At 48.7% G+C, this 25,826-nt stretch overlaps 1 protein-coding gene across 15 annotated transcripts in view; it reads right to left on the reverse strand.

Annotated features, from left to right (window-relative positions):
* RRM2 (ribonucleotide reductase regulatory subunit M2) overlaps positions 1-25,826 on the reverse strand; it is a 56,251-nt gene that overhangs the window by 22,694 nt on the left and 7,731 nt on the right. For 3 of the 15 annotated variants that reach the window (XR_010136369.1, XR_010136368.1, XR_010136367.1), the window contains exons 10-11: positions 13,090-13,190; positions 12,667-12,787 (exon numbers count right to left, since the gene is read on the reverse strand). Coding sequence is in view for 12 of the 15 variants with exons in the window: in XM_054547756.2 (XP_054403731.1) it covers positions 10,104-10,315; positions 12,667-12,716; positions 13,090-13,190 (363 nt within the window). In the remaining 3 variants the exon portion in view is untranslated. Of the gene's footprint in view, positions 1-517; positions 10,316-10,971; positions 11,016-12,658; positions 12,788-13,089; positions 13,191-23,604; positions 25,798-25,826 lie in introns of those variants that run through there. The other 12 variants (XM_054547764.2, XM_054547760.2, XM_054547763.2 and 9 more) reach the window with 8 other exon arrangements.

The following is a 25,826-nucleotide window of genomic DNA, read 5'->3' on the forward strand; positions in this document are numbered from 1 at the left end:
GAATATAAAGCCATTGTTTTTTTTACAGAGCAATTTAACTATGTTAGGCTTAAGAATCAGGAACTTACAGGCCGGGTGCAGTGGCTCACGCCTGTTATCCCAGCACTTTGGGAGGCTGAGGCAGGCTGATCACCTGAGGTCGGGAGTTCAAGACCAGCCTGGCCAACATGGAGAAACCCCGTCTCCACTAAAAATACAAAATTAGCCAGGCATGGTGGCGCATGCCTGTAATCCCAGCTACTTGGGAAGGCTGAGGCAGGAGAATCGCTTGAACCCGGGAGGCGGAGGTTGCAGTGAGCCGAGATCATACCACTGCACTCCAGCCCAGGCAACAAGAGTGAAACTCAGTCTCAAAAAAAGAATCAGAGACTTACTCTGTGGAGATAGGGACTTAACCAAAATAATATTTATTAGCCACTCGGCGGAACTTGGTCCTCCTCCTTTCTTCCCACCTCCTCCCTTTCCCCATCAAGATCACTTGCTTGCTTTGTGACTGTTAGGATATTAACCATGCAACCTCATATTGCCTGGTAATTTTTTTTTTTTTTTTTGAGATGGAGTCTCGCTCTGTCACCCAGGCTGGAGTGCAATGATGCCATCTTGGCTCACTGCAACCTATGTGCGCCCACCCTCCACCCAACCACCCACCAGGTTCAAGCAATTCTCCTGCCTCAGCCTCCCAAGTAGTGGGACTACAGGTGTGCGCCACCACACCCAGCTAATTTTTGTATTTTTTTTAGTAGAGGTGAGGTCTTGCTATGTTGGCCAGGCTGGTCTAGAACTCCTGACCTCAAGCGATCTGCCCGCCTAGGCCTCCCAAAGTGCTGGAATTACAGGCGTGAGCCACCACGCCCACCCTGCCTGGCAATATTTAATTTTAATTCACATTTATGCTGATGGTCCATACTTCAGTTCATCACTGGGGAACTTAGGTGTTGACTACAGCTAACTAACCCCAGAGGGAATATGCTTTTTAAAAAATACTCTTTAATTGTGGTAAAACATAGGTAACCCAATGTACTGTTTTAACCATTTTTAAGTGTGCCATTCAATGGTATTATGAATATTCACAATGTTGTGCAACCATCAACACTTTCTTTTTTCCAGAACTTTTCCATCAGCCCAAACAGAAACTCTACCTGTTCAACAGCACCTCTCCCTTCTCCCCTCCCCAGTCCCTGCTATTCTACTGTCCTATTTTCCATCTCTATAAATTTTCCTGGGAATTTGCTTTTTTAAGCCACTATACCGGTCTGTGTTTTATACTTGGCAGCAAGAAAAAGTTCTCAGTGCTTTTGGATCTTGTCTTATTTGTTGGACTTTCTGGTAAAATCATTTTTGGATTAAAGGTAGGCAAGGGGTGAGGGAGGGAGCATAGAATCGCTGTGAGTCTTGCTGAGAACTATGCCAATCTTAGCTTACTGTTTCCCTTGGTATTGCTGATGGCTTTTCCTCTTTTTTTCCTAGAGAAGAAAACAACAGAAACCTCAGCCTATGGGGCCTTGTATAATAGCCTGACACAGCAGAGGAGCTGGTGGGTCCTCTCTCTCCTCCCAGAAACCGGCTAAAAGAGAACAGAAAAATAAACCCCAATCTCCAACCTCATACCATACACAAAAATTAACTAACAAGGCAGCATAGACCTAAATGTAAAAACTATGAAGTACCTAGAAGAAAACATCTTTGTATCGTAGAGTCGAAAAAGATCTTTTTTTGGAGACAGGGCCTCACTCTGTCACCCAGGCTGGAGTGCAGTGGCACAATCTTGGCTCACTGTAACCTCCGCCTCCTAGATTCAAGTGATTCTCCTTCCTCAGCCTCCCAAGTAGCTGGGACTACAGGTGCGTGCCAGCACACTCAGCTAATTTTTGTTTTTTTAGTAGAGAGAGGATTTCACAATGCTGGCTAGGCTGGTCTCAAACTCCTGACCTCAAATGATTCACCTACTTTGGCCTCCCAAAGTGCTGGGATTACAGGCATGAGCCACCGCACCCAGCCCTTTGATCCCTTCATTCATCAACACCTAGGTTGTTTCCATATCGTGGCTAATGTGAATAATGCTGCAATTAACACAGGAGTGCAGCTATCTTTACAAGGTGGTGATATAACTTCCTTTGGTCAGTCATATGGTAGTTCTATTTTTTATTTATTTAGAAACTTCCACACTGCTTTCTATAATGGCTGTACCAATTGACACCTCCACCAACCATGTCCAAGAGTTCCCTTTTCACCACAGGGAGATTTCTTAAGAATAGTACACAGGGGCCAGGTGTGGTGGCTCTTGCCTATAATCCTAGCACTTTGGGAGGCCGAGGCAGGCGAATCACCTGAGGTGAAGAGTTCGAGACCAGCCTGGCCAACATGGTGAAACCGCGTCTCTACTAAAAATGCAAAAATTAACCACACGTGCTTGCGGGCGCCTGTAATCCCAGCTACTTGGGAGGCTGAGGCGGCAGGAGAACTGCTTGAGCCCAGGAGGCCGAAGCTGCAATGAGCCAAGATCACACCACTGCACTCCGGCCTGGGTGATAGAGCGAGACTCCATCTCAAAAAATAAAAAATTTAAAAAAAAATAGTACACAGAAAACATAAACTATAAAAGAAAAAAAAAGCAACAGTAAATTGGACTTCACCAAAATTAAAAGTCTTTTACTTTTCAAAAGACATTGAATAAAATGAAAAAGAAGGGCACAGACTAGAGAAAATATTTACAAGTCATATATCTGATAAAAGACGTGTAACTAGAATAAAGAGCTGTTAAATCTAATATATAACACAACTCGATATTTTTAAATGGGCAAAGGGGCTGGGCGCGGTGGCTCACGCCTGTAATCCCAGCACTTTGGGAGGCGGAGGCGGGCGGATCACGAGGTCAGGAGATCGAGACCATCCTGGCTAACACAGTGAAACCTCGTCTCTACTAAAAATACAAAAAATTAGCTGGGCGTGGTGGTGGGCGCCTGTAGTCCCAGCTACTTGGGAGGCTGAGGCAGGAGAATGGCGTGAACCTGGGAGGCGGAGCTTGCAGTGAGCTGAGATCAGGCCACTGCACTCCAACCTGGGTGACAGAGCGAGACACTGCCTCAAAAAAATAAAAAATAAAAATAAATGGGCAAAGGATTTGAACAATTCACCAAAGATGGTGTACATATAAAAAATAAGTACATTTAAAAAGGCTCATGCCATTTGTTATTGGTGAAATGTACCTGAAAACCACAAGGAGATACACTAGACACCCACTCGGAGGGCTAAAATGTAAAAGATTGGCCATGCCAAGTGTTGGCAAGGGTATGAAGCAACTGGGACTCTTGTGTTGCTCTCATGTGCTCAGAGGCATGTAACGCGGTATGGTCACTTTGAAGAGCAGTTGGGTCACTTCTTAAAAAGTGAAACCTACTATGTCCCAGTCATTCTGCTCCTATGCACCTCCTCAACAGGAATGTGGCCAGGTGTGGTGGCTCACGCCTGTGATCCCAGCACTTTCGGAGGCCGAGGCAAGCAGATCACGAGGTCAGGAGTTCAAGACCAGCCTGGCCAACATAGTGAAACCCCATCTCTACTACAAATACAAAAAAAAATTAGCTGGGCATGGTGGCGGGCACCTGTAGTCCCAGCTACTCGGGAGGCTGAAGCAGGAGAATCGCTTGAACCTGGGAGGCAGAGGTTGTAGTGAGCTGAGATCGCCCCACTGCACTCCAGCCTGGGCGACAGAGCAAGACTCAGTCTAAAAAAAAAAAACTACATGGAGACTGGCAGCAACTTGATTCATCACAGCCAAAAGCTAGAAACAGCCCCAATGTCCATCACCAGGTGAACGGATGAATAAATATGGCATAGCCATACAATGAAATGCAACACAGCAATAAGAAGGAATGAACCACTGTTATATACAACTGATGGACTTCAAAATAATTATGCTAGGCCGGGCGTGGTGGCTCATGCCTGTAATCCCAGCACTTTGGGAGGCCGAGGCCGGTGGATCACCTGAGGTCAGGAGTTTGAGACCAGCCTGGCCAACATGGTAAAACCCATCTCTACTAAAAATACAAAAAATTAGTCGGGCGTGGTAGTGGGCACCTGTAATCCCAGCTACTTGGGAGGCTGAGGCAGGAGAATCGCTTGAACCCAGGAGGCGGAGGTTGCAGTGAGTCGAGATCACGCCATTGCACTGCAGCCTAGGCAACAAGAGCAAAACTCTTTCTCAAAAGAAAAAAAAAATTATGCTAAGTGAGAGAAACCACATCAAAAAAAAAAAAAACCACACTGTAGGATTCTATTTACATAAAATTCTAGAAAATATAAACTCTGGCGACGGAAAGCAGGTCAGAGTTTGTCTGAAAATGGGAGTGGAGGTAAGAAACAGCACGAGGAAGCTGTGGAGGGTGACAGGATGTCTAGTGGCTGATGGTTGTGACAGTTGCACAGGTGTATACATATGTCAGAACTTACTAATAACACATTCAATAGGCGCAGTTTATTGTATGTCAATTATACACCAATAAAGTCGAAAAAAAAATCGTCCCACAGTAACAAGGAGAAAGAGAAACAGGATGCAAACGCCATCTTTTTTTTTTTTTTTTTTTTTTTTGAGGCAGAGTCTCGCTCCGTCGCCAGGCTGGAGTACGGTGGCACGATCTCGGCTCACTGCAACTTCCACCTCCCAGATTCAAGCGATTCTCCTGCCTCAGCCTCCCCAGTAGCTGGGATTACAGGCGCCTGCCACCATGCCTGACTAATTTTTTGTATTTTTAGTAGAGATGGGGTTTCACTGTGTTAGCCAGGATGGTCTCCATCTCCTGACCTCGTGATCCACCCGCCTCGACCTCCCAAAGTGCTGGGATTACAGGCTTGCCCCACCACGCCCGGCTAATTTTTGTGTTTTTAGTAGAGATGGGGTTTCACCTTGTTGGCCAGACTGCTCTCGAACTTCTGGGCTCAAGCAATCCACCCGCCTCATCCTCCAAAAGTGCTGGGATTACAGGCATGAGCCACCGCGCCCAGCTACGCTCCATTTCCAATGAAAACAGAAGAGAGATGAAACCCAAACTAGAAACGAGTCAGAGGGTTGCCCAGAGCAGGAAATACCACACAGGTGTTTGGGAAGAAGCTGTGAGAAGGGATCACACTGCCCAGCAACCAACATCCCTTATCTGCATGAGCAGGAGTGGGGCCTGTGATCTCATGACAGTGGCATTTGAGATATAGGTAAGCTTGGAACCAAGAAGCAGAAGCAGCAGATCAGACACAGACAATCACACAGACAAGCCATACTTGCAGGCAAAAAGAGGAATCACCAGACTGCACATGAGCAGCCCTACAACTGCACACGGCACTGGGTGTAGTCCTCGCTTCTTCTCCCACACAAACCTCTGGAAAATAGATGGTTGAAGAAAAACTTACCTTACCCAAAGATGAGAAATAAAAAAGCAAACAGCGCAGCATCTACAGGAAGACACTGCAAGAATTAAAAAATAAAAACGAGAAAAGGAACAGGAAAAACAAGTGGCAAGTGAAAACTCGCTAGTAAAAATGTTGTCATAGAACAGATGAAAATTGCCAGCAAACTTTTCGCTGCAAATTAAACAACAACAAAAATTAATAAAGCAGGGCCGGGCGCAGTGACTCACACCTGTAATCCCAGCACTTTGGGAGGCTGAGGCGGGCAGATCACCTGAGACCAGGAGTTCAAGACCAGCCTAGCCAACAGGGCAAAACACCATCTCTACTAAAAATACCAAAATTAGCCAGGCATGGTGGCGCAAGCCTGTAATCCCAGCTACCTGGGAGGCTGAGGCAGGAGAATCGCTTGATCCCAGGAGGCAGAGGTTGCAGCGAGCTGAGATCCCACCACTGCACTCCAGCCTGAGCAACAGAGTAAGACTCCATCTCAAAAAAAAAAAAAAAAATTAACACAGCAATCATCTCCAGAAAGCAAGCACACAAAACAGATATGAGAGCTCAGGCGGAACATGAAACTGGAGCTGACAGAACTGGAGAAAGAAGGAAAAACATCGCATCTTCAAAGTCATGACGAAATGGAAAGCTGTGCAGAGGAGCATCAAATATTGCTCAAAACGCAATCAAGACACTGAGAACAAGACTGAGGAAAGTGAGCAAAAGGAAATGAAAATGAACGGTGTAAAGAGATTACAGAGAAAATTACAGATTTGGAAGATCTACAAAGGACCCATCATATATCCCAGAATAGAGAACTCAAATAAGGGAACATAAATATTTAAAGATATAATTCAAGAAAATTTTTCTGAAATAAAAGAAGATAAATCTACAAACTGAAAGGGCACACCATGTCTTGGGGAAAATGACAAAAATCTGTCAATAACAAGGTAATTTATATGAAAGTAACTAGACAAAATATAGAAGAAAGGGGGAAACAGCTAAATAGAAAAGACTTTGGACAGTCAGGTGAAAATATCAATTCATAAAGGGTAACAAAATAGACTTTCCCACAGTGGCATTTGCTCTAAAGACAGAAGTGACATCTGCGAAGTTCTCAAGGAAAGAAAGTGTGGCCTAAGAATTTTATATCCTGGAAAGCTGTCAATCAAACACAAAGACTAGAAACCTTTTTGAACTTGGAATAACTCAATGATTTTTTTTCATTTAGTCCCTTTTGATTAAACTACTGGAGAAGGAATTTCAGCAAATCAAGAGAAAAACAGGAAAACTTCAGCAAGAGAACTGACAGTGAGCAATGAATCTACCTGTAGGGCCAATGTGAGTGAGGATTAAGGACATATATAAATATAAACACTGAATTTAGAAATGATACATTAAACAAAAATTGGGAAGAAAAGAAAGAAAGAAGGAGAGAGTTGTTAGTATCTGATTTCTTTTCTTTTTTTTTTTTTTTTTTTTTGAGTCAGAGTCTCACTCTGTTGCCCAGGCTGGAGTGCAGTGGCATGATCTTGGCTCACAGCAACCTCCATTTCCCAGGTTCAAGCGATTCTCCTGCCTCAGCCTCTGGAGTAGCTGGGATTACAGGCACCTGCCACCACGCCTGGCTAACTTTGTATTTTTAGTAGAGACAGGGTTTCACCATGTTGGCCAGGCTGGTCTCAAACTCCTGACCTCAAGTGATCCATCAGCCTCAGCCTCCCAAAGTGCTGGGATTACAGGCGGGAACAACCACACCCGGTCTAAGTCTCTGATTTCTTTATCTTTCTTATGGGGGAGGGGGCAAAAATAAGAAAAAGATAGCATAGAGGTATAAATACATTTTAAAGACAAACACTAAGAAATATAATCTAAAATTAGATGGCAAAAAAGGAGAAGGGGTAAGAGAAAATACACACTTTTCATAAGTGTTTTTAGTAGGAAACATACTGTTGAAAAAGGAATTCAAGACGAGTGCAAAGGCTCACACCTGTAGTCTCAACATTTTGGAAGGCCGAGGTGGGTGGATAGCTTAAGCCCAGGAGTTTGAGAAACTTATCTCTAGCCGGGTGTGGTGGCTCATGCCTGTAATCCCAGCACTTTGGAAGGCTGAGGTGGGCAGATTTGCTTGTTGCCTGGGCAACAGGGCGAAACCCCATCTCTACAAAAAAAAATACAAAAATTAGCTGGGTGTGGTAGTGCACGCCTGTAGTCCCTGCCACTCAGATGAGGTGGGAGGATCACTTGAGCCTAAGAGGTTGAGGTTGTAGTGAGCTACAACTGTGCCACTGCACTCCTGCCTGGGCAACAGAGTGAGATTCTGTCTCAAAAACAAAACAGAATAAAAAAAACCCTTATCTTCAAATAAAGAAACTAAGTCGAGCCCAGTGGCTCACGCCTGTAATCCCAGCACTTTGGGAGGCCGAGGTGGGCGGATCACGAGGTCAAGAGATCAAGACCATCCTGGCCAACAAGGTGAAACCCCATGTCTACTAAAAATGCAAAAATTAGCTGGGTGTGGTAGTGCGCGCCTGTAGTCCCAGTTACTCAGGAGGCTGAGGCAGGAGAATCGCTTGAACCTGGGAGGCAGAGGTTGCAGTGAGCCAAGATCATGCCACTGCACTCCAGCCTGTCGACAGAGCGAGACTCCATCTCAAAAAAAAATAAAAATAAATAAAGAAATTAAAGTATACATCTAAAACAGGAAGTTAGAAAAGAAACAAACCTTTAAAAAGTAGATAGAAAGAAAACACAAAAAGTGAAAATGGATTAGAAATGAACACGCACCCAAATGCAGGCATTTCCTCACTACCTGTGTACACTTTCCCCATGCTCAAAACGGGGGCAAGGCTGGGGGTCGCTGCCCTTGCACTGCCCTCTCCTCTCCCTCCTCTTCCTCCCTACCCTTCCCGGGGCTTACCAGGCACCCCCTCGAGGCCTGATCCATCTCCAACCCATCTCAGCTCTCCTGCGCCCCTCCAAGCATGGCCCACCTGCAGCAGGGGCAGAGCAAGGAGCATATGCTGGGGGGAGGGGCAGAGGGGACACAGCGCTGCCCAGTGCAAGGGGGCTAGCAGCCCCCAGAAGGCAACCTGTCCGTGCAACGGCTGAATGGATGGACCAGCAGGTGGCAGGTGGGGACAGAGGGCAGACACAGGGCCACTTACACCCCTTCCCTATTCCCCAGAGCAGAGGCGCCCCACCCTAGCCGCATGTGAGAATTACCAGGGAGCTTTAAAAATGCCAGGGTCTCTAAGTCCCTTCCCCATACACTCTGATTGAATCAGTTCATGTCTCTCCACGTTGGTCATCTGGTTCCAAAAAGCAAGGTGCACTGGGGAAAGAGGCAGCCCAGGGCATGGAAAAGAGAGGGGGCTCTGGAGCCATCGTTTGGAGTTTAAGCCCTGTCTCTGCCTCTCACTGGCTGTGTGATCTCAGGCTGGCACCTTAACCTCCCTGAGCCTCAAGGTCGCCATCCGTAAGATATGCTTCCCTCCCAGAAGGGGCTAGGGATGGGTGACTGTACATGTTAACCCTTCTGCTGGTGCAGGGTGCCCAGGATGAGTGTGAGAAGGAGGGCTGTCATGGTTCCCCTGCAGCCACCTCTGACTCTCGGCAGGTAGGCTAGGCTCCAGGACCACCTGCCCCCTCTGGGGAGTTCAGATGTGAGCGAGACCCAGGGGGTGGGGGCAGCCTTGGATCCACAGTCCCAGCTTCAGAGGCTATTCTGGTTCCAATTCAGAATCCCTGGCTCCTGGCTCAATGGGCTTTGTCCCAGAGATGTAATTTCTATTTTGATTCCATGTGACATTTAATGAAATGGCTTTCAGACACCACACAGTTACTGAGTTATGAAACCACAGCTTCTGGATCCTCAACACGCCTCACGATGACAGGACCCCTCTTGTTGCTTCGGGAGCTGCCCCAAGTCTCTTGAGGCCTGGGGCCCAGGACCACTGAGGTGGGGTCTTCACTGCGGAGTCCCTGGGGTCTGCCCCAGGCCCACTGCCTGGCACCCGCGTCTCATCCTAGCTGGACTGACAGCAGCCTCTGCCTGGGTTCCCACCTCAGACTCCCTCTTGCCAATCCAGTGTTGTTCTAACTGCAGATCAAAAATATTCAGGGAGACAGGAAGCCAATGTAGAGGATTGCAAACAGCATTGTTCAAAGAACAAATGAGCCAGAATAGAAGCAGAACAGAACACGCCAGAACGAGCTGCACATGGCAAGGGCGACTGCAGCTCACAAGCCTGGGCTGCGAGTGTGCACACTAGGTCTCTATGTACGGGAATTTGAGAAAGTTTGAATGACGTGGCTCTAACCCACCACCGTGACACTTCCCAGTTACAACTTGCGGGATGGACTTCAGACCCCTCAGCACAGCACTAAAAACCCCTCCAGACCTGGCCCCTGTCTACCCACCCAGCTGGCCCACAGCCAACTCCAACCACACTGAGCCACTGGGTACTGCAAACTCTGCCAGGAGCTCCCATACCTGCCTGGAATGCAAGAGCCTCCCTCCTTCCTCTGGGCCTCCTTCCCTCCCTCCTTCCCCTCCCGCAGCTTCCACTCTCCCACAGACTCCTACCGATCCTTCACCCTTCAAGGGAAAGGCCACCTCCTCTTTGGTGTCTCCCTGATTCCCCAGCAGCCTTGGGGGCTCCCGGCCCGGTGCTCATGCTACATGGTGTACACTTTGCATAACACGGTCACCCCCGCCAGCCGGTGGGGTCATTGTTTTCATGCCTCCCCGCCCTTCCCCCAGGGGGCAGCTGGGACTTCCCTCGAGGGGCTGGCTGAGCTCCTTGGTGCTCAATGTCATACCATTTACTGACAGCAAGTGCAGGCTGACACCGGGGCCTCTCCCAGGTGACCCTCTCCACATGCTGACCCTCCCTGGGTGAAGACGACCTCCTAGATTCTGTAGAAGCAAAGATATAAATATCTCTGGAGCCCTTCCGTTCAAAAGGAAATAGAAGCCCTACAATTTCTCAACAACTTGGCTATTAAAAATAGGAGTTCCACCTACACACCAGAACATTTTGTTGCGGATCATGGAAGGGCCAGAATCGTGAGGTCACACATGTGTTCGGGACTGAGAAAGCTGCTGGACCCAAAAGCTGAGCACTGTAAGAAGGCAGGCAGCTGTCTGCAGCTGGTGCTACAGCCCCGAGGCCCCAGAAATCTCTAGCACCACAGGGATGCCGAATGGTACTCTGCCAAGAGTTTTATAAAATTCACTTCCCCACCACATCATGTGAACATCTGCACAGCACAGGTTCCAAAGGAAATTGAAAAAGAAATAAATCGTGCATTAGCAAGCATATCTGAGACCTCGTCTCTGACCTTGGAAGAGTGTGAGGAGATGCCTCAGACTCCGGCTCCTGCTGCCACCTCCTCCCACTCCCAGTCCTCAGAACAGAGCCCCGGACCCGGCCCAGAGCTGGGGTCCCCTGAGGATTCAGTCTTCCACGTTCATTTCCTGGCCCTCAAGGCCTGAAGCTCCATCCTTCCGCCACCCCTTTGGGTTACAGGAGAGTCCCCAACAGGCGCTGTGCGTGAATAGTGACGGCAGAGCAGACATGCATTCTGTCAGCATCCACAGCCACTCCAGAGACAGCCTTGGTGGAGACAGGAGAGGAGGAAGAAGGGGAAGAAAGTGGGCAGAGGGGCCGGTTACGGTGGCTCACGCCTGTAATCCCAGCACTTTGGGAGGCCGAGGTGAGTGGATCACAAGGTCAAGAGATCGAGACCATCCTGGCCAACATGGTGAAATCCCGTCTCTACTAAAAACACAAAAATTAGCTGGACACGGTGGTGCACGCCTGTAGTCCCAGCTACTCGAGAGGCTGAGGCAGGAGAATTGCTTGAACCCAGGAGGTGGAGGTTACAGTGAGCCAAGATCGTGCCACTGTACCACCTGGCGACAGACCAAGACTCCCGTCTCAAAAAAAAAAAAAAAATGTGCAGAGGTAGCGAGCCCCACTGATGACTCTCACTCTGGGGCCAGGGGCTCCAGTCATGATCTCAACCAGGCCCTCCCAGTGCAACCTGCACGTTACTGTGTCAGACACAGCAGCTTCCCCTGCAGGTCACTCACTCGCTCATTCATTCAACAACACTGAGAGTGCCCGGCCAGGTGCTGGCTGAGCACACCGGGGAACACGGACCCCATCCCTGCCCTCAGGGCACTCAGCTGGAACAAGGCATCAGAAAAGTGTACGATTCTGTACACTTTGGATAGTATGAAAAAGCGAAGTGGTAAACACTTGGGGCCATGAGGGCTCTGAGGAGGCCCCTAATCTGGCCTCACTGGGTCTGAGGAGGTTCCAAGGGAAAGTGACCTCTAAGTTGAGACCTGAAGGATCAGGAGCGGGTGGGTGGGGACAAAGTCCAGGCTAAGGGAACAGCCTGTGTGAAGGCAGGAGGCTAGAGGATGGGTGTTTAAGAAGCTCAGGCTCCGACCAGGCACGGTGGCTCACACCTGTAATCCCGGCCCTTTGGGAGGCCAAGGCAGGCGGATCACGAGGTCAGGAGATCGAGACCATCCTGGCTAACACGGTGAAACCCTGTCTCTACTAAAAATACAAAAAATTAGCCGGGCAAGGTGGTGGGCGCCTGTAGTCCCAGCTACTCGGGAGGCTGAGGCAGGAGAATGGCATGAACCCAGGAGGCAGAGCTTGCAGTGAGTCGAGATCGCGCCACTGCATTCCAGCCTGGACGACAGAGCGAGACTCTGTCTCAAAACAGAAAGAAAAAAAAGAAAAAAAAAAGCAGCTCAGACTCAGGAAGGTTCAAGGCAGGGGTGAGTGGGGAGCCCGCAGGCACCTGGGCTCAGGCAGGGCCGAGAGCTGCGGTGAGGGGAGGGGCTCATGCAACACAGCCACATCATCCGAGGTGCTGCCCGAGACCATTCCAGATGCTATGTGTGCAATGGACTGGGGGAGGGTAAAGGTGGGGTGGTGGGTCTGGCCATGGTGGGGGCCTGAGCCCCAGAGGGATATGGCTATGCTGAGCACTGGAATGGGAGGGGGCTCGCAGGACCACGCTGTCTGGGGCATGGGGCAAGGGACATGGGAGGGTGAAGGCGCCCCCGCCTGGCCACACGTAGAACGGCAGAGGCTGGCAGTACCTGATTTCCGACCTGGCAGGTGTGCGTGGGGGCCCTGTTCACTGAGCTAGGGAACAGCAGGTGACAGGCCCCGCAAGCCACCTCCACGGTGGCCCCTCTTCCCCCACCGTGCGAGCGTGCGAGTTGCCATCATTTCTCACCTGAAAGCTGCAACTGCCTCCCGCTTCCACTGGCGCACCCCGAGTAACACCTGACACACAGAAGCAGGGGGTTCCCTCTCAAGACGTAAGGCTGGTCAGACCTTCCCGAGCTTCTCATCCCCTTAGAAATGAAATCCAGACTCTTTACCTGGGTCTGCAGACCTGCCATGTGCACACCCCACCCCATTGACCCGGCCCCATCTCCCACCCCTCACTCTGCTCTGACCACTCACAGACGCGCCTGCCACAGGGCCTTTGCGCTTGCCCACCCTCTGCCTGAAACATGCTTTCCTCCCCTAACCACGTGGTCGATCCCCACATCCTCTGGCTCCCTCTGTCTCCCCACATGAAAGAGCAAGGGGCATAGCCTGCCCCTTCCTCCCTGCTTTCCTTGTCTTCAGAGCTTGTCACCGTCTGACTTACCGCACACTGGGTGGGTGATTGGTCTCCGTCTCCCCCACTGGCGTGCTGTCTCCCTGAGGGCCTGGACTCCATCTGCTTTGCACTTCACAGTCTCCCAGCACCTGCAGCAGTGCATACAGGAGGGCTCGGTGACTGCATGCTGGAGCAACCGCCTCCCAGCCCCAGCCCCAGGGCCATGGCCACCTCCTGGTGTTCTGTTTCCCGTGCTTGGAACAGTAGCCCACCCTCACCTGCTCTTTCCTTCCCAAGAACAGATCAAGGTCTCTTGCCCTCCTTCCTGCCTCCCCGCTTCCAAGAGCTAATCACGCCCTCCTCCGTGTGATCTTGGAACCCTTAAGCACATGCACTCTTGACTCCAAGACCAGACACCAGGCCTCCTCCATTCCAGCACAACCACAGATAATAGCCACTGTCCACCACCATGTGCCCAGGCCTCTGCTGGCAGTGACCGAGGATGCAGAAGCAGAAGATGCACACCCACGAGGGCTGGCAGTCTCCCTGGAGAGGGCACACTAACATGGGGAAAACATCCTAGCACAGCACGAGATGCGTGTCAGTGAGCGTAGCTAGGTGGCACCAACTCCCTAAGGCTCGGAGTGAGACACAGGGGTGGGGGGAGGGGATGGAGGGAAGATGGGATGGAAGGTGCCAGTTTTGCCACCCACAGACTTAACCCAAGTTAAGTTGTGTTGACCAGAGCACACAACTGGTCAACAGCAGAGCTGGGCCTGGCTGGGTCCACTGGGCTCCAAGCCAGATGTTTCTGAACTCAGAATGGCCCCCACTGGCCGACCCCTTTGGACAGAAGCAACTAACTCCCACCTCTCCATGAAATCCCAAGCTCCTAAGCAACTTCCAGAGGCTACAGCACAATAGTGAGCAGACACACAACTCATAACACGGGCCCCGCACATGACAGCGACGTGGGCGAGATGCAGCCCCAGCCGCCGGCTCACAGAAGCGAGGGCCGCCAGCCTCCACATGCCCGGGGCACCTCCTCCTAACCCTGGTTCAGAGCTCAGGGTCCCTTTCCCTAAAGCCCACCTGAGACCCGGAACAGCCTTCTGCCTGGGTAGCTGCTTCCCCTAGTGGCTGCGAATGCTCATCAACACTTATTATAATAACATTATAGGAAAATTTAAACAGAAAAATAGAATAGAAAGAAAAACTGTTCTTACTCCAACCCGCCCCCTAAGGCACCTTTTCATTTCTCCACGTGGGACACCTTCCTCTCTATCCACACGTACACATTTTTATGACAGCGTAAGCACAGTATACCCATAATTTTACATTCTGCTATTTTATCATTTTCCTGTAAACAGCTTTCCTTGTGTTTAAATGTGATCTGCGTATTTCTCATCTAGAGTGACTGGTTAGCACTCCATTAATAACCGGCTCTCTGAGCAGGCACCCCGCTGGCTCAGCCACCACCAATGCCATCCACTACTTTCCCATCAGGTCCACCACGGAGCCCTCAGGAACAAGGTCAGGCCTTACTCAGAGCTCATCAAGCATTTTCTGTAAAGAGAGAAAATACAGACCACAGCAGCTATTCTAGTCTCTTATCCATGGTGAAGGCAGCCACAGACCATACGTAAACAAACAAGTGTGGCTGCGCCCCAGTGAAGCTATTTATGGGCCCTGAAATTTGAATTTCATAGAATCTTCATGCAACACGAAATGTTCTTTTGATTTTTTTTTCTTTTCTTTTTTAGAGACAGAGTCTCGCTCTGTCGCCCAGGCTGGAGTGCAGTGGCGCGATCTCAGCTCACTGCAAGCTCCGCCTCCCAGGTTCACGCCACTCTCCTGCCTCAGCCTCCCAAGTAGCTGGGACTACAGGTGCCCACCACCACGCCCAGCTAATTTTTGTATTTTTAGTAGAGACGGGCTTTCTCCGTGTTAGCCAGGATGGTCTCAATCTCCTGACCTCTTGATCCGCCCGCCTCAGCCTCCCAAAGTGCTGGGATTACAGGCATGAGCCACCGCGCCCAGCCATTCTTTTGATTTTTAAAACACATTCCTAGCTCCTGGTATGTATAAAACCAGGCAGTGAACCAGATCCTGCCCACAGGCTATTTCCTGCCCCCTGCTCCATTAACATTGGAGGATCCAGGGGTGGAGGAAGGAAAGTCCTAGAAAGGAGTGAAGGAGGAGGGTGGGAACTGAGGAAGCAAAGGAAGGCCCAACAGACCACTCTCTGTGTTCCAGAAAGTTCTAGGACTTGCTTCCAATTCCCAAGGGGCCTGGAACAGTCCAGCTCTCTGAAACTCCCCGAACAGAGCAAAACCGAAGGCTGGGACCACAGAGATGGCCCAGTACCCCATTTTCCTGATGGAGGGGAAGGGTCACCAGAGATGGGAAAGAGCAGACCCCAAATCCACTAACTGTCCCTTCATCTGCCCCCAGCAAGGTGGTGATTCCAGCCTTTGACACCCCCACTTCTAGTCAGCTTGTCACCAGCTCACAGTGGTAAAAGTCCCCTTCCAGACAATGCCCCACAAGTCTCTTTTTAATGCCAAGTGACCTAAAATGCCAGGAAAGATCCTTCTGAAATGTAAATCAAACTTCTCTCTGCAAGGCAGACCCATCCTCTGCTGCCCCTGGCATTCTAATGATCTCTTAGAAATAAGAGCCAGTGCCTTTGCCAATAATAACTTCTACTTTAGAAGTGCCAGATCAAACCAGAGAAAGTAGCTCAGTGGCTGCCCAGGGCTGAGGCGGCAGACGGGAGACAGGGAGTGACTAAGGGACATGAGCTTTCTTTTTGGGGTGGGCAAGATGTTCAACTGTGGGGATGACTGCCCGTACCTGTGAATATACTAGACCACTGAACTGTACCCTTTATTTTTTTTGAGTCAGAGTCTCGCTCTGTCACCCAGGCTGGAGTGCAATGGTGAAATCTCTACTCGCTACAACCGCCACCTCCCAGGCTCAAGCAATTCTCCTGCCTCAGTCTCCCAAGTAGCTGGGATTACAGGCGCCCACCACCACGTCCGGCTAATTTTTGTATTCTTAGTAGAGACGGGGTTTCACCATGTTGGCCAGGCTGGTCTCAAACTCCTGACCTCAAATGATCCGCCCGCCTTGGCGTCCCAAAGTGTTGGGATTACGGGCGTGAGCCACCACGCCCGGCCAAGAGCCACACCCTTTAGATGGGCAAACTGAATGGCAAGTGAAAAAGTTGCTTATGAAAGCATGCCAGGCGCTTCACTCATCTAAATTCTCACAAGCCTGTTGGGCCTGGATTACAAATCCTAGTTCACGATGTGGAAACTGAGGCTGAGAGCAGTGATGTGATGTCCCCAACCGTTTCATAAGCAGTGAGAACTGGCTCCAAGCGTAGTCAGTTTTTCAAAAGGGAGGTGACAGGCAGGGTGCAGTGGCTCACACCTGTAATCCCAACACTTTGCGAGGCCGATACAGGCAGATCACTTGAGGTCAGGAGTTCGAGACCAGCCCAACCAACATGGTGAAATCCGGCCTCTAATAAAAAATACAAAAATTGGCCCGGCACAGTGGCTAATGCTTGTAATCCCAGCACTTTGGGAGGCCGAGGCAGGCGGATCACCTGAGGTCAGGAGTTTGAGACCAGCCTGACCAACATGCAGAAACCCCGTCTCCACTAAAAATACAAAATTAACCAGGCATGGTGGCACGTGCCCATAATCCCAGCTACTCAGGAGGCTGAGGCAGGAGAATCGCTTGAACCCGGGAGGCAGAGATTACTGTGAGCTGAGATTGCGCCATTGCACTCCAGCCTGGGCAACAAGGGAGAAACTCCATCTCAAAAAAAAAAAAAAAAAAAAAAAAAAAATTAGTCGGGCATGATGGCAGGAGCCTGTAATCCCAGGTGCTCAGGAGGCTGAGGCATGAAAATCACTTGAACCTGGGAGGCACAGGTTGCAGTGAGCCAAGATCACATCACTGCACTCCAGCCTGGGCGTCGCAGCAAGACTCCATCTCAAAAACAAAACAAAACTAAGAGGGAGCCTAAAGTCAGCCCTTTGCTGCAGCGGCCCCTGCACTAACAGGACCTGGAAGTGCCCTTCAGTAACACTGGGACCCGCATCAGTCCAGAGGAAGGCCAGAGCAGCGGCAGGACCTGTTCCCAGCCTTCCAAAGCAAATTCCTTCTCATCTCGTCCTGGCACCCCTTCTGGAGGAGAGGCTAGACCCCCCTGAAGTAGAGGAGAGGGAAGACTCCTCACCACGGCAGCTGCTGCCCCAGGGCTTTCTGGAAACTGAAACCTCCCCGTTTTCCACCTCCAAGGGAAGCTACTGCTTCCCACTCACCCCATTCCTAAGCATGAGGCTCCATTTGGGCATGTGAGTACCCGTCCCTAGATTTTGTGGCCATAAGCTACTTTTCTAGCATGGTACCCAGAGCGTCCCAGGTAGAAGCAAACTGAAAGTGGCCCCCACTCGTGAAGTGCAGACAGTAAGAGAGCCCCTGGTCCTATCTGGACGGGATCCCACCCTTTGCCCCAGGTGACAAGGGGCAAAGCAGAGGTCACCCTCCCCTGCTACCACAGTGCAGTGACCAGGGAGGAAAGGCAGGACGAGGGTAGGCTTGACCAAACCCTTCCACATGACTCACTGGCCAGCTGGTGGTTTCGGGAGCCATTCCTGGGCGGACCAGCATGGGGCTGGCAGGTGCCTGCTCTCCCATCAAGAGGGGCACATGCAGTGAGGGGACGAATGTAGACAGGTGCAAGTTCTGGTCACCCACTGGTTTTTGTGCAGGCCAGTCCTCTGTGAGGAACATGGCCTCCCTGAGCCTCCCGGCCATATCTGTAAAATGGGGGCAATCATCTCTGCCCCATGGTGGCTGTGCAGATCAAGTGAATTCTGTTGGGGTGGAACTGACTGCACGTGGCAGGAAAATCAACCTTATCCTATCAGGAATGTATTGACTTACTTCTATGAAACATTTGGGACGTGGACTTCAGAATTCGCTGGACTCAGAAAATGAATGTCATGAGGCTTCAGCCTCTCTGTAGATCAGCTCTCCTTTCCTCAGTTGGACAGGTCTACCCTCATGGATTCAACAGCTCCAACCTTTGGCCTCCCTTCTGCGCCCCCCCACCCCCAAAGTAAAAGCCTTAAAGTGTGGCTCATGGGGTCCTGGTTGTATGGAGACTAGACTCCCAGGGGCTATGGCCAGGGTATTTGTTTTTAAGAGTGGGTCTTGCTCTGTTGCCCAGGCTAGAGTGCAGTGGTGCAAGCATGGCTCACTGCAGCCTCAACCTCCTGGGTTCCAGTGATCCTCCTGCCTCAGCCTCTTGAGTAGCCGGGACTGTAGATGCATGCCACCACACATGGCTAATTTTTAAAAATTTTTCTATAGAGATAGGGTCTCCTTATGTTGCCTAGGCTGGTCTTGAAATCCTGGCCTCAAGCCAGGGATTTCCCCCTTGGCCTCGCAGTGTTGACATTACAGGCACTAGCCACCACACCTAGCCACCGGCACCTCTGATAAAGGGCAACAGGGGGTCAAGCAGTGGCCTCTAGGTGAGAGCGTGCCTTTTCAAGGCCACACCCACACCCAACACAGATTCCATCTTGCCAAAGCTTGGAAGGACAGCACCCTGCACAGTGGAGGCCCACCCACACCCAGGAAGGCTCAGCCTGCCCCAGACTAGGAGGCCCCAGCATCTCTATCGCAGCACGTGCTGCAAACCTGTCTTTTCACCTGGTATCATCTGGGCCTCAACCCCTCTGCCTTTTATTGAGATTCCAGTGTGGCCACGTTGCATTGTCCAAACCATTCACTTGTGAGCAGTCATTTGACCACACCCTACCCCATCCAGGCTTGCCCCAGCCCTGCACTTTGGTGGTGCTGCCCGGACACAGGAAGATGGAACATCTTCTCACATCCGGTAGGAATGTGAGCTCTCAAGCAATTGCCAGTAGAGCCATGGAGATTCTCTGCAATTGGCATAAAAGCAAACCCAGGGACCGTGTGTAGGGCCAGAGGACAATGAATAAAAAAAAAACACACATGACTAAGAGAATATGGCAGCACCAAGACAATAACCTGCTTCATCACTCTGAGCCTGAGCCCAGGACTCATCAGTCCCTAGGGAGGCAGGGAAGAGGTCACATCCAAACACTGCAGAGACCATGTTGCTTGGTGCAGTTATCACCATCGTGTTTTCCCAGAGGAACAATCATTCTTTATGCCAATAACTTCTATCTCTAATGGGCTTTTTGCTTTCAAGTCTTTTTCCTATAGTAATTGTTTACACTCTTAAGTGTTTAGTTTGGCAATCGTTTATAGCTAGAATTTGAGCCTTAACAGTTTTAACTCTGTTTATTTACATCTACTGTGCTTTTATTTCTACCATCTTATTTTGTGCTTTCCAATAACTTGTTCTCTGCTGCACCCCAGACCCTTTCCACCTTCTACTAAACCCGTCAAGCTTTAACTCCCCCGCAACATATCCCACACCCGCACACGTGCCCCTCCCCTCCCCCACCAGGGCCCCCACTTTGGAAGTTGAAGTTAAATCTTCTGGTGCTATGCCTCCAGTGGTCACCCTTAAACTTGAAACCATATATCTCCAAGGCCTAATAGTACAAAGACCTTAGTATTCTTTATCCCTCTGCAGCATCCATTATTCTAGTTCCATTTGTTGTTTGAGTTCGGTCTCACTGTTGATCAGGCTGGACTCAAGTGATCCTCCCACCTCAGCCTCGTGAGTAACTGGGATCACAGGCATGCACCATGATGCCCAGCTTCCTTTTGAATCTATTGATTCACTGTGGACCAACCCATTTCTCTGCTCATCACCATCCTCTTTTGGCTCAATTCGCTAGGATTATTTTGGCTTGGGGATGTGAATGGTAAAAGCTTGGCATGAAAATGTATCTTCTTTCTGAATAATAATTTCGTCCAATGATTCCCTCAGCATTGAAGATATTTCATAATCTTTTGGCTTACATTGAAACATTCGTTTAATGATTGTTCTTTTTGTTCATGTTCTGCAGCTTCATTCAAATGAGACTAGGAATGAATGTTTGCTTCTCATGTGATTCCTTGGGGACTTCCTGATCTCAAAGATGAGTCCATTCTGGAAAGTCACCAGTCTTTACCTCCTCAAACACTGCCCTGTCTACTCTCTCCATGCTTTCTTTCATCTTCTTTAGAATAATTCCCTTAGATACATCCCTTCCAACTCACAAGTCCACTCTTCAGCTATGTCTAATCTTACTAAGCTGTGTTGAAATAGCTCTAAGAGCCTGAACTCTAGTAGTTATGCTGTATCCCATTCTACCTGATTCCGAAAATCTATTTCTTCACCATACAGTGTTTTTTCCTTTTATCTGTTGTGTTGTCTGAGTTTCTAATTTAGGATTGTGAACCCCACCTGTGGGAATCCTGTGCGACCAGGCTAGGGATCAATACTGGGGATTAATTTATCTTCGAGTAGTTCCTAGACCACAAATTTAGGTGAAGGTTTTTAAGAATCCAGAAGGATTAAAACCCTTATCTTCCCCACTGTGCCAATGAGATTTTTGTCCAGTTCCCGTGTCACTGGGGCCCCTAGCTTTATGCCAGGGTTTTGGTCCCAACTACTCCCCTGGTTAGATTAACCTCTCCCTCCAAATCCAATTGCACGTCAGCCCCTGCCCGTTTAATTTCTCTAAGGGAGCTCCGGGGCCTCCATGGTCACTTTCTTTGTTCCCAAAAGAGGTCATTCTCCTTTCCCAGGAGGTGATCATCTATTTAACTTTTTTTTTTTTTTTTTTTTGAGATAGAGTTTCACTCTTGTCGCCCAGGCTGGAGTGCAATCTCAGCTCACTGCAACCTCTGCAACCTCTGCCTCCCAGGTTCAAGTGATTCTCCTGCCTCAGCCTCCGGAGTAATGGGATTACAGGCACGGGCCACCACACCCGGCTAATTTTTGTATTTTTAGTAGAGATGGGGTCTCACCATGTTGGCCAGGCTGGTCTCAAACTCCTGACCTCAGGTGATCCACCCACCTCAGCCTCCCAAAGTGCTGGGATTACAGGCGTGAGCCACCAATGCCCGGCCCACCTATTTAACCTTTTGCTGTGCTATTTATTATGGGCAGGTGTTTGAAGCAAGAGGAGTTCGGTTCCTTCGTCCACCACCTTGCTGGAGCCACTCCAGTCTCTAGAGCCAAGGCTAAGGTGAACATGACTATTGAACCTCAAGCAGCAATGGGTTCAGCTATTCTCATCGTTAAAAAAAAAAAAAATCCTGACGTCATATTCCCTCCAGGGAACAGCAGGGAGACACCACTGATGTGTTCCCTTCTGTGTCCAGACAGACACCAGGAGGGTAGCCCCTCTACACTCAGGGACTGCTGGAAGAGGCCAGGCCACGCAGTCCAGCTGCAGCCACTCACGGATGAGGGGCTGGGCCTGTGCCTGTCTTGCTAAGAGGAGTTAAACCATTATCAGGATCTCCAGATCAACACTGGCAGGGCCACTGATCCTCAAAATACAGCCAGTTAGCTCCCTGGCCAGGTGACAGAACACCCATCTGGTTCCTCCTTTGTATGACAAAGTCCTCAGGTCAGAGGCCACAGCAGTTAACTGGTGAAGGGAGGTTTTTGTAGGTCTGCTTCTAGCAGCCAGGCCTGGCCACTGCAGCTGAGCAGGACCCCGAATGTGCACACGCAATGAAGTGTAACTCTTACGCAACATGTCTAGAACACACCAGAAAACACATCTGGAACATGCTGAAGCTCAGCAGGCCTGCCTTTTCCCCAAGTGAGATCCAGACTTTAGTAGCTTTTAAAAGCCCCCAGGTGATTATAATTCACACCCAGGACTGAAGTCCACTGGTTTGAAATTTATGTCAGGAGTCTATCTCACCCGATCTCAAATGTCTGAGATCTCCCATTAAGATTACAGGGTCCCTGGTTTACCCCCAGACTGATTCAGTAGGTCTGGGGGTGAGGCTGGGGAGGATGTATCTAATGAGTACCCAGGGCAATTGACTCAGCAGCCTGACCACTCAACTCTCTGCAGGCCCTCCTCGGGCAGCATGGGAGACACGTTCTATAGAGCATGGCAGCTGGCATGGGACCAGGGGGAGCAGAACAGACTGCAGGCCACCCACAGGGAGGCTGTCCTAGTAGTTGGTCATCTTCTTGAAGCCTGGCTGCCCTGAACTTCTGCAATAGGCCCGGTGCCAACCTGACATTACAAATCAAATGACCTTAACTGAACGCTTTTAGGTGTAAAGGCAAAGCTCTCTACTAGGTTCCTCTGGGACACAGATCACACTTTTACCCAAGATACCATCCACCCCAAAATACTTCAGTTCCAATTAGTTTATTTCCCCATGTAACAGTCACTTCAATACCTGATCCTTGGAGGCCTTATGCTTATAAATATAGAGACAGATAAAAAGCTGTGCCCTCAAAGACAACTTTCTCTTACAGAGCAGCATGGGAAGGAATCTTCATGAGAACACAGGAGTTGGAAGCAGCACAACCTCAGACACTAGTCCCAGTCCCCTCCACCAAGGAAACATCATCTCCCTCATGAGACCTCTCCCAATCACTCCTATCCACCTTAGAATTCTCTGCTGCCCTCACCACTGCCCAACACTTCAGATCTACTCATCTATCAGTTTTCCTCTCTAGGAGTAAACCCAAGCTCCAGAGGAAGGGGCCTTCCCTCTGGCTCAGCGCCCCATCTTCCTGAATTAAAATGCAGGTAGAAAATGTCACCTGACAAGAGAGCTGCTGTTTGTTCAATGAACTGAATGGCAGTGGCGTGAAGTACAAGGAATGATTGGTTCGTTTGGGGATGGGTGTCATGAATTCTAAAAGGCTTTATCAAAGTGGGTGGGATTCCGAGTCAGGAAAGGGCCTTTATAGACACAGGGACCAATCCAAACCTGAGCTGGAGTCCACACAGGTCAGACGAAGGACAGCAAAGCAAAACTCCAGCTGGGAAGACCTCTAGCCCCACCTATTTTGCAAACGGGAAAAGAGCCCCAGGAGTGGCTCCCCACAGTTGAGAAGTTAACTCAGCCCCGGCTTCACAAACCCCACATGCAGTATGGCAGTTAATATTTTCGGGCACCACCTTTGGGGTGTACCTGTCTCCTATACACCTTGTGCCAGAATAGGCACAAGGCAAGTCTCTTGCCCAGAACCAGTGGCAAGCAAATGAATTCGTTAGCCTTTACAAAAAATATTTTTTTTTTTAGACAGAGTCTCACTCTGTTGCCCAGGCTGGAGTGCAGTGGTGCAATCTCAGCTCACTGCAACCTCTGCCTCCCGGGTTCAAGTGATTCTCCTGCCTCAGCCTCCCGAGTAGCTGGGATTACAGGCGTGTGCCACCACGCCCGGCTAATTTTTGTATTTTTAGTAGAGATGGGGTTTCACCATGTTGGCCAGGGTGATCTCGAACTCCTGACCTCAGGTGATCTGCCTACCTTGGTCTCCCAAAGTGCTGGGATTACAGCCATGCCTGGCCAAAAAATATTTGTCTTCCTGAATTAAAATGCAAATTTTACCAATCAAGAAACTGACATAAGAACAGTTTTATTTTAATCACTTAACACTTGTGCATTATTCAATTTTGAGACTGAAATACTAGTTTCCCTTTCAACTGATCAGGAAATGGTCTGAGCTGGCAGAAATTAATCCTCACATTATTCAGCTAATGAGACAGAATCCTAAAACCTGATTCCAACTTCCGCCTGTACCTCACAATGCAAGACAAAGCCTTTCATTTTAATGTTGTACAAGTATAAGGACCATATAATCTGGATTAACTTTAGGTAACAATAACTTAAAAGATAGGAAAATGTATCATATTACAGAGATTTAAAAATTGTCTGTACAATAAATGATGAAGAAAACTAACAATAAACAGGACGACATTCAAATAGTGAATACAATTAACAAATGGGGCCAAAAGATCAACATTTATCTCTCATCATCTTTCATGCAATGTCTCAGCTTTATTCTCCCACACATAAAGGCAGATTAATTCAAAGTAGCCCCTATTAAGAATATTTGTTTATCATGCCTGCAATCCCAGTACTTTGGGAGGACGAGGTGGGTGGATCACCTGAGGTCAGGAGTTCAAGACCAGCCTGACCAATATGGTGAAACTCCATCTCTACTAAAAATACAAAAATTAGCCAGGTGTGGTAGCACATACCTGCAGTCCCAAGCTACTAGGGAGGCTGAGACAGGAGAATTGCTTGAACCCAGGAGACGGAGGTTGCAGTGAGCCGAAATCACGCCACTGCACTCCAGCCTGGGTGACAGAGCGAGACTCCATCTCAAAAAAAAAAAAAAAAAAAAACAACAAATTATGTTGCATTCTGAAATTAATATTTGAATGGAAACTGTATTAACAGCTCATGGTTGCCTACTAAAGTTTAAGATTCCCCTAGATAATGCTCAGATTTAGACAATGCCAGAATAAGACACTGGGTGATTAAAGTATGAACTACAGGTAAAATCTAGAAGAACATAGATAATTAAAAATTTCTGATTTAAAAGACATAGTAAATATTAATGAATCAACTCACACAACCTACTTACACCAAACAAAACTAGAATAAACAACAACTTGTAGGAACCACCTCTGGTTGATTTCTCCACTTAACAGGGGCAAGATCTTAGGTGGGTCATTTTGTTTAAGGATGACTTGAAATTTTACAATACTACCTTAGCTCCCACATATGAACTCTTCAAGAATTTTTTATCAACCAGACGTTGAGGAAAATAATGAGAAATAAAATGAGACAGCTTCTCATACATATGAAGGCCCAGATCACCCCTAAATTTCTAGTGATTTAACTTAAGAAGCTCCTCGCCCTGAGAGATTCCTTTATCCCACAACACTCTACTCAGAGGGGGCAAAGAATCCCAGGACACTACACAAGCCACAGGATAAAAACACAACCTGTCTTCTATCTGGCACCAACTGACTAATATCTAGGTATACACAGGACTGACTTTAAAGTTGGTTAACGAATATTTTAATTCATTAAAATAAAACTTAAAAATTACATGCTTAGTCTACACAAGTTTAACTTACTTTAGTCACTTAGTGAATTGTGAATTGGCTCCCATTAGTGGTCAGGAGAATGCTTTGTATTTGGTGTAGAAACCAAATAAATCAAGCTATTATCGCCTTGTGAGTACAAACAATGTTTATTTGTTTGTAAAGTGCCAGGTTTATATTTAAGTAAACATTAAAATCTGCGCTGAAGCAGTGATGCTGCATCTTTTAACTGGCTGTGCTGGTTAAAGGACTGTTTAATCCTGCTGTGCCAAGCTCACTAAAGGGTCACCCCTCCCTTTAAAGCCAATACTGCCATTGTCACTGCTATGGTAAGTCACAGCCAGCCAGGCCTTCTGGCAAAAGGTGATACTACCAGCACTATAAATAAACAGGACTGGTTGTGAGGTAGCTACACAGTTTTAAAGATGCTGTTAATGAACATTACGGACAATTCATGGTGTGGCTAGCTGGTAACACTTCAGCTGATTTTTCTTATGAGATGGAAAAAAAAAATCAGCCAAATAAGGGCACATCTTCAGTTCATTTAGAAGTCAGCATCCAAGGTAAAAGAATTCTCTGTTGGACTTGACATCACTCCCATCCTCTGATACTCGCCTACTCTCTTCTCAAAGAAGTTAGTCTTTCCTTCCAGTGAAATATTCTCCATAAAGTCAAATGGGTTCTCTACTCTGAAAACCTGAAAAGGTTCACATCAAGATATAAATA

The sequence above is a fragment of the Pongo abelii genome, chromosome 12 (genome assembly GCF_028885655.2).
Source record: "Pongo abelii isolate AG06213 chromosome 12, NHGRI_mPonAbe1-v2.0_pri, whole genome shotgun sequence".
In the NCBI taxonomy this organism is placed as follows: Eukaryota; Metazoa; Chordata; class Mammalia; order Primates; family Hominidae; genus Pongo; species Pongo abelii.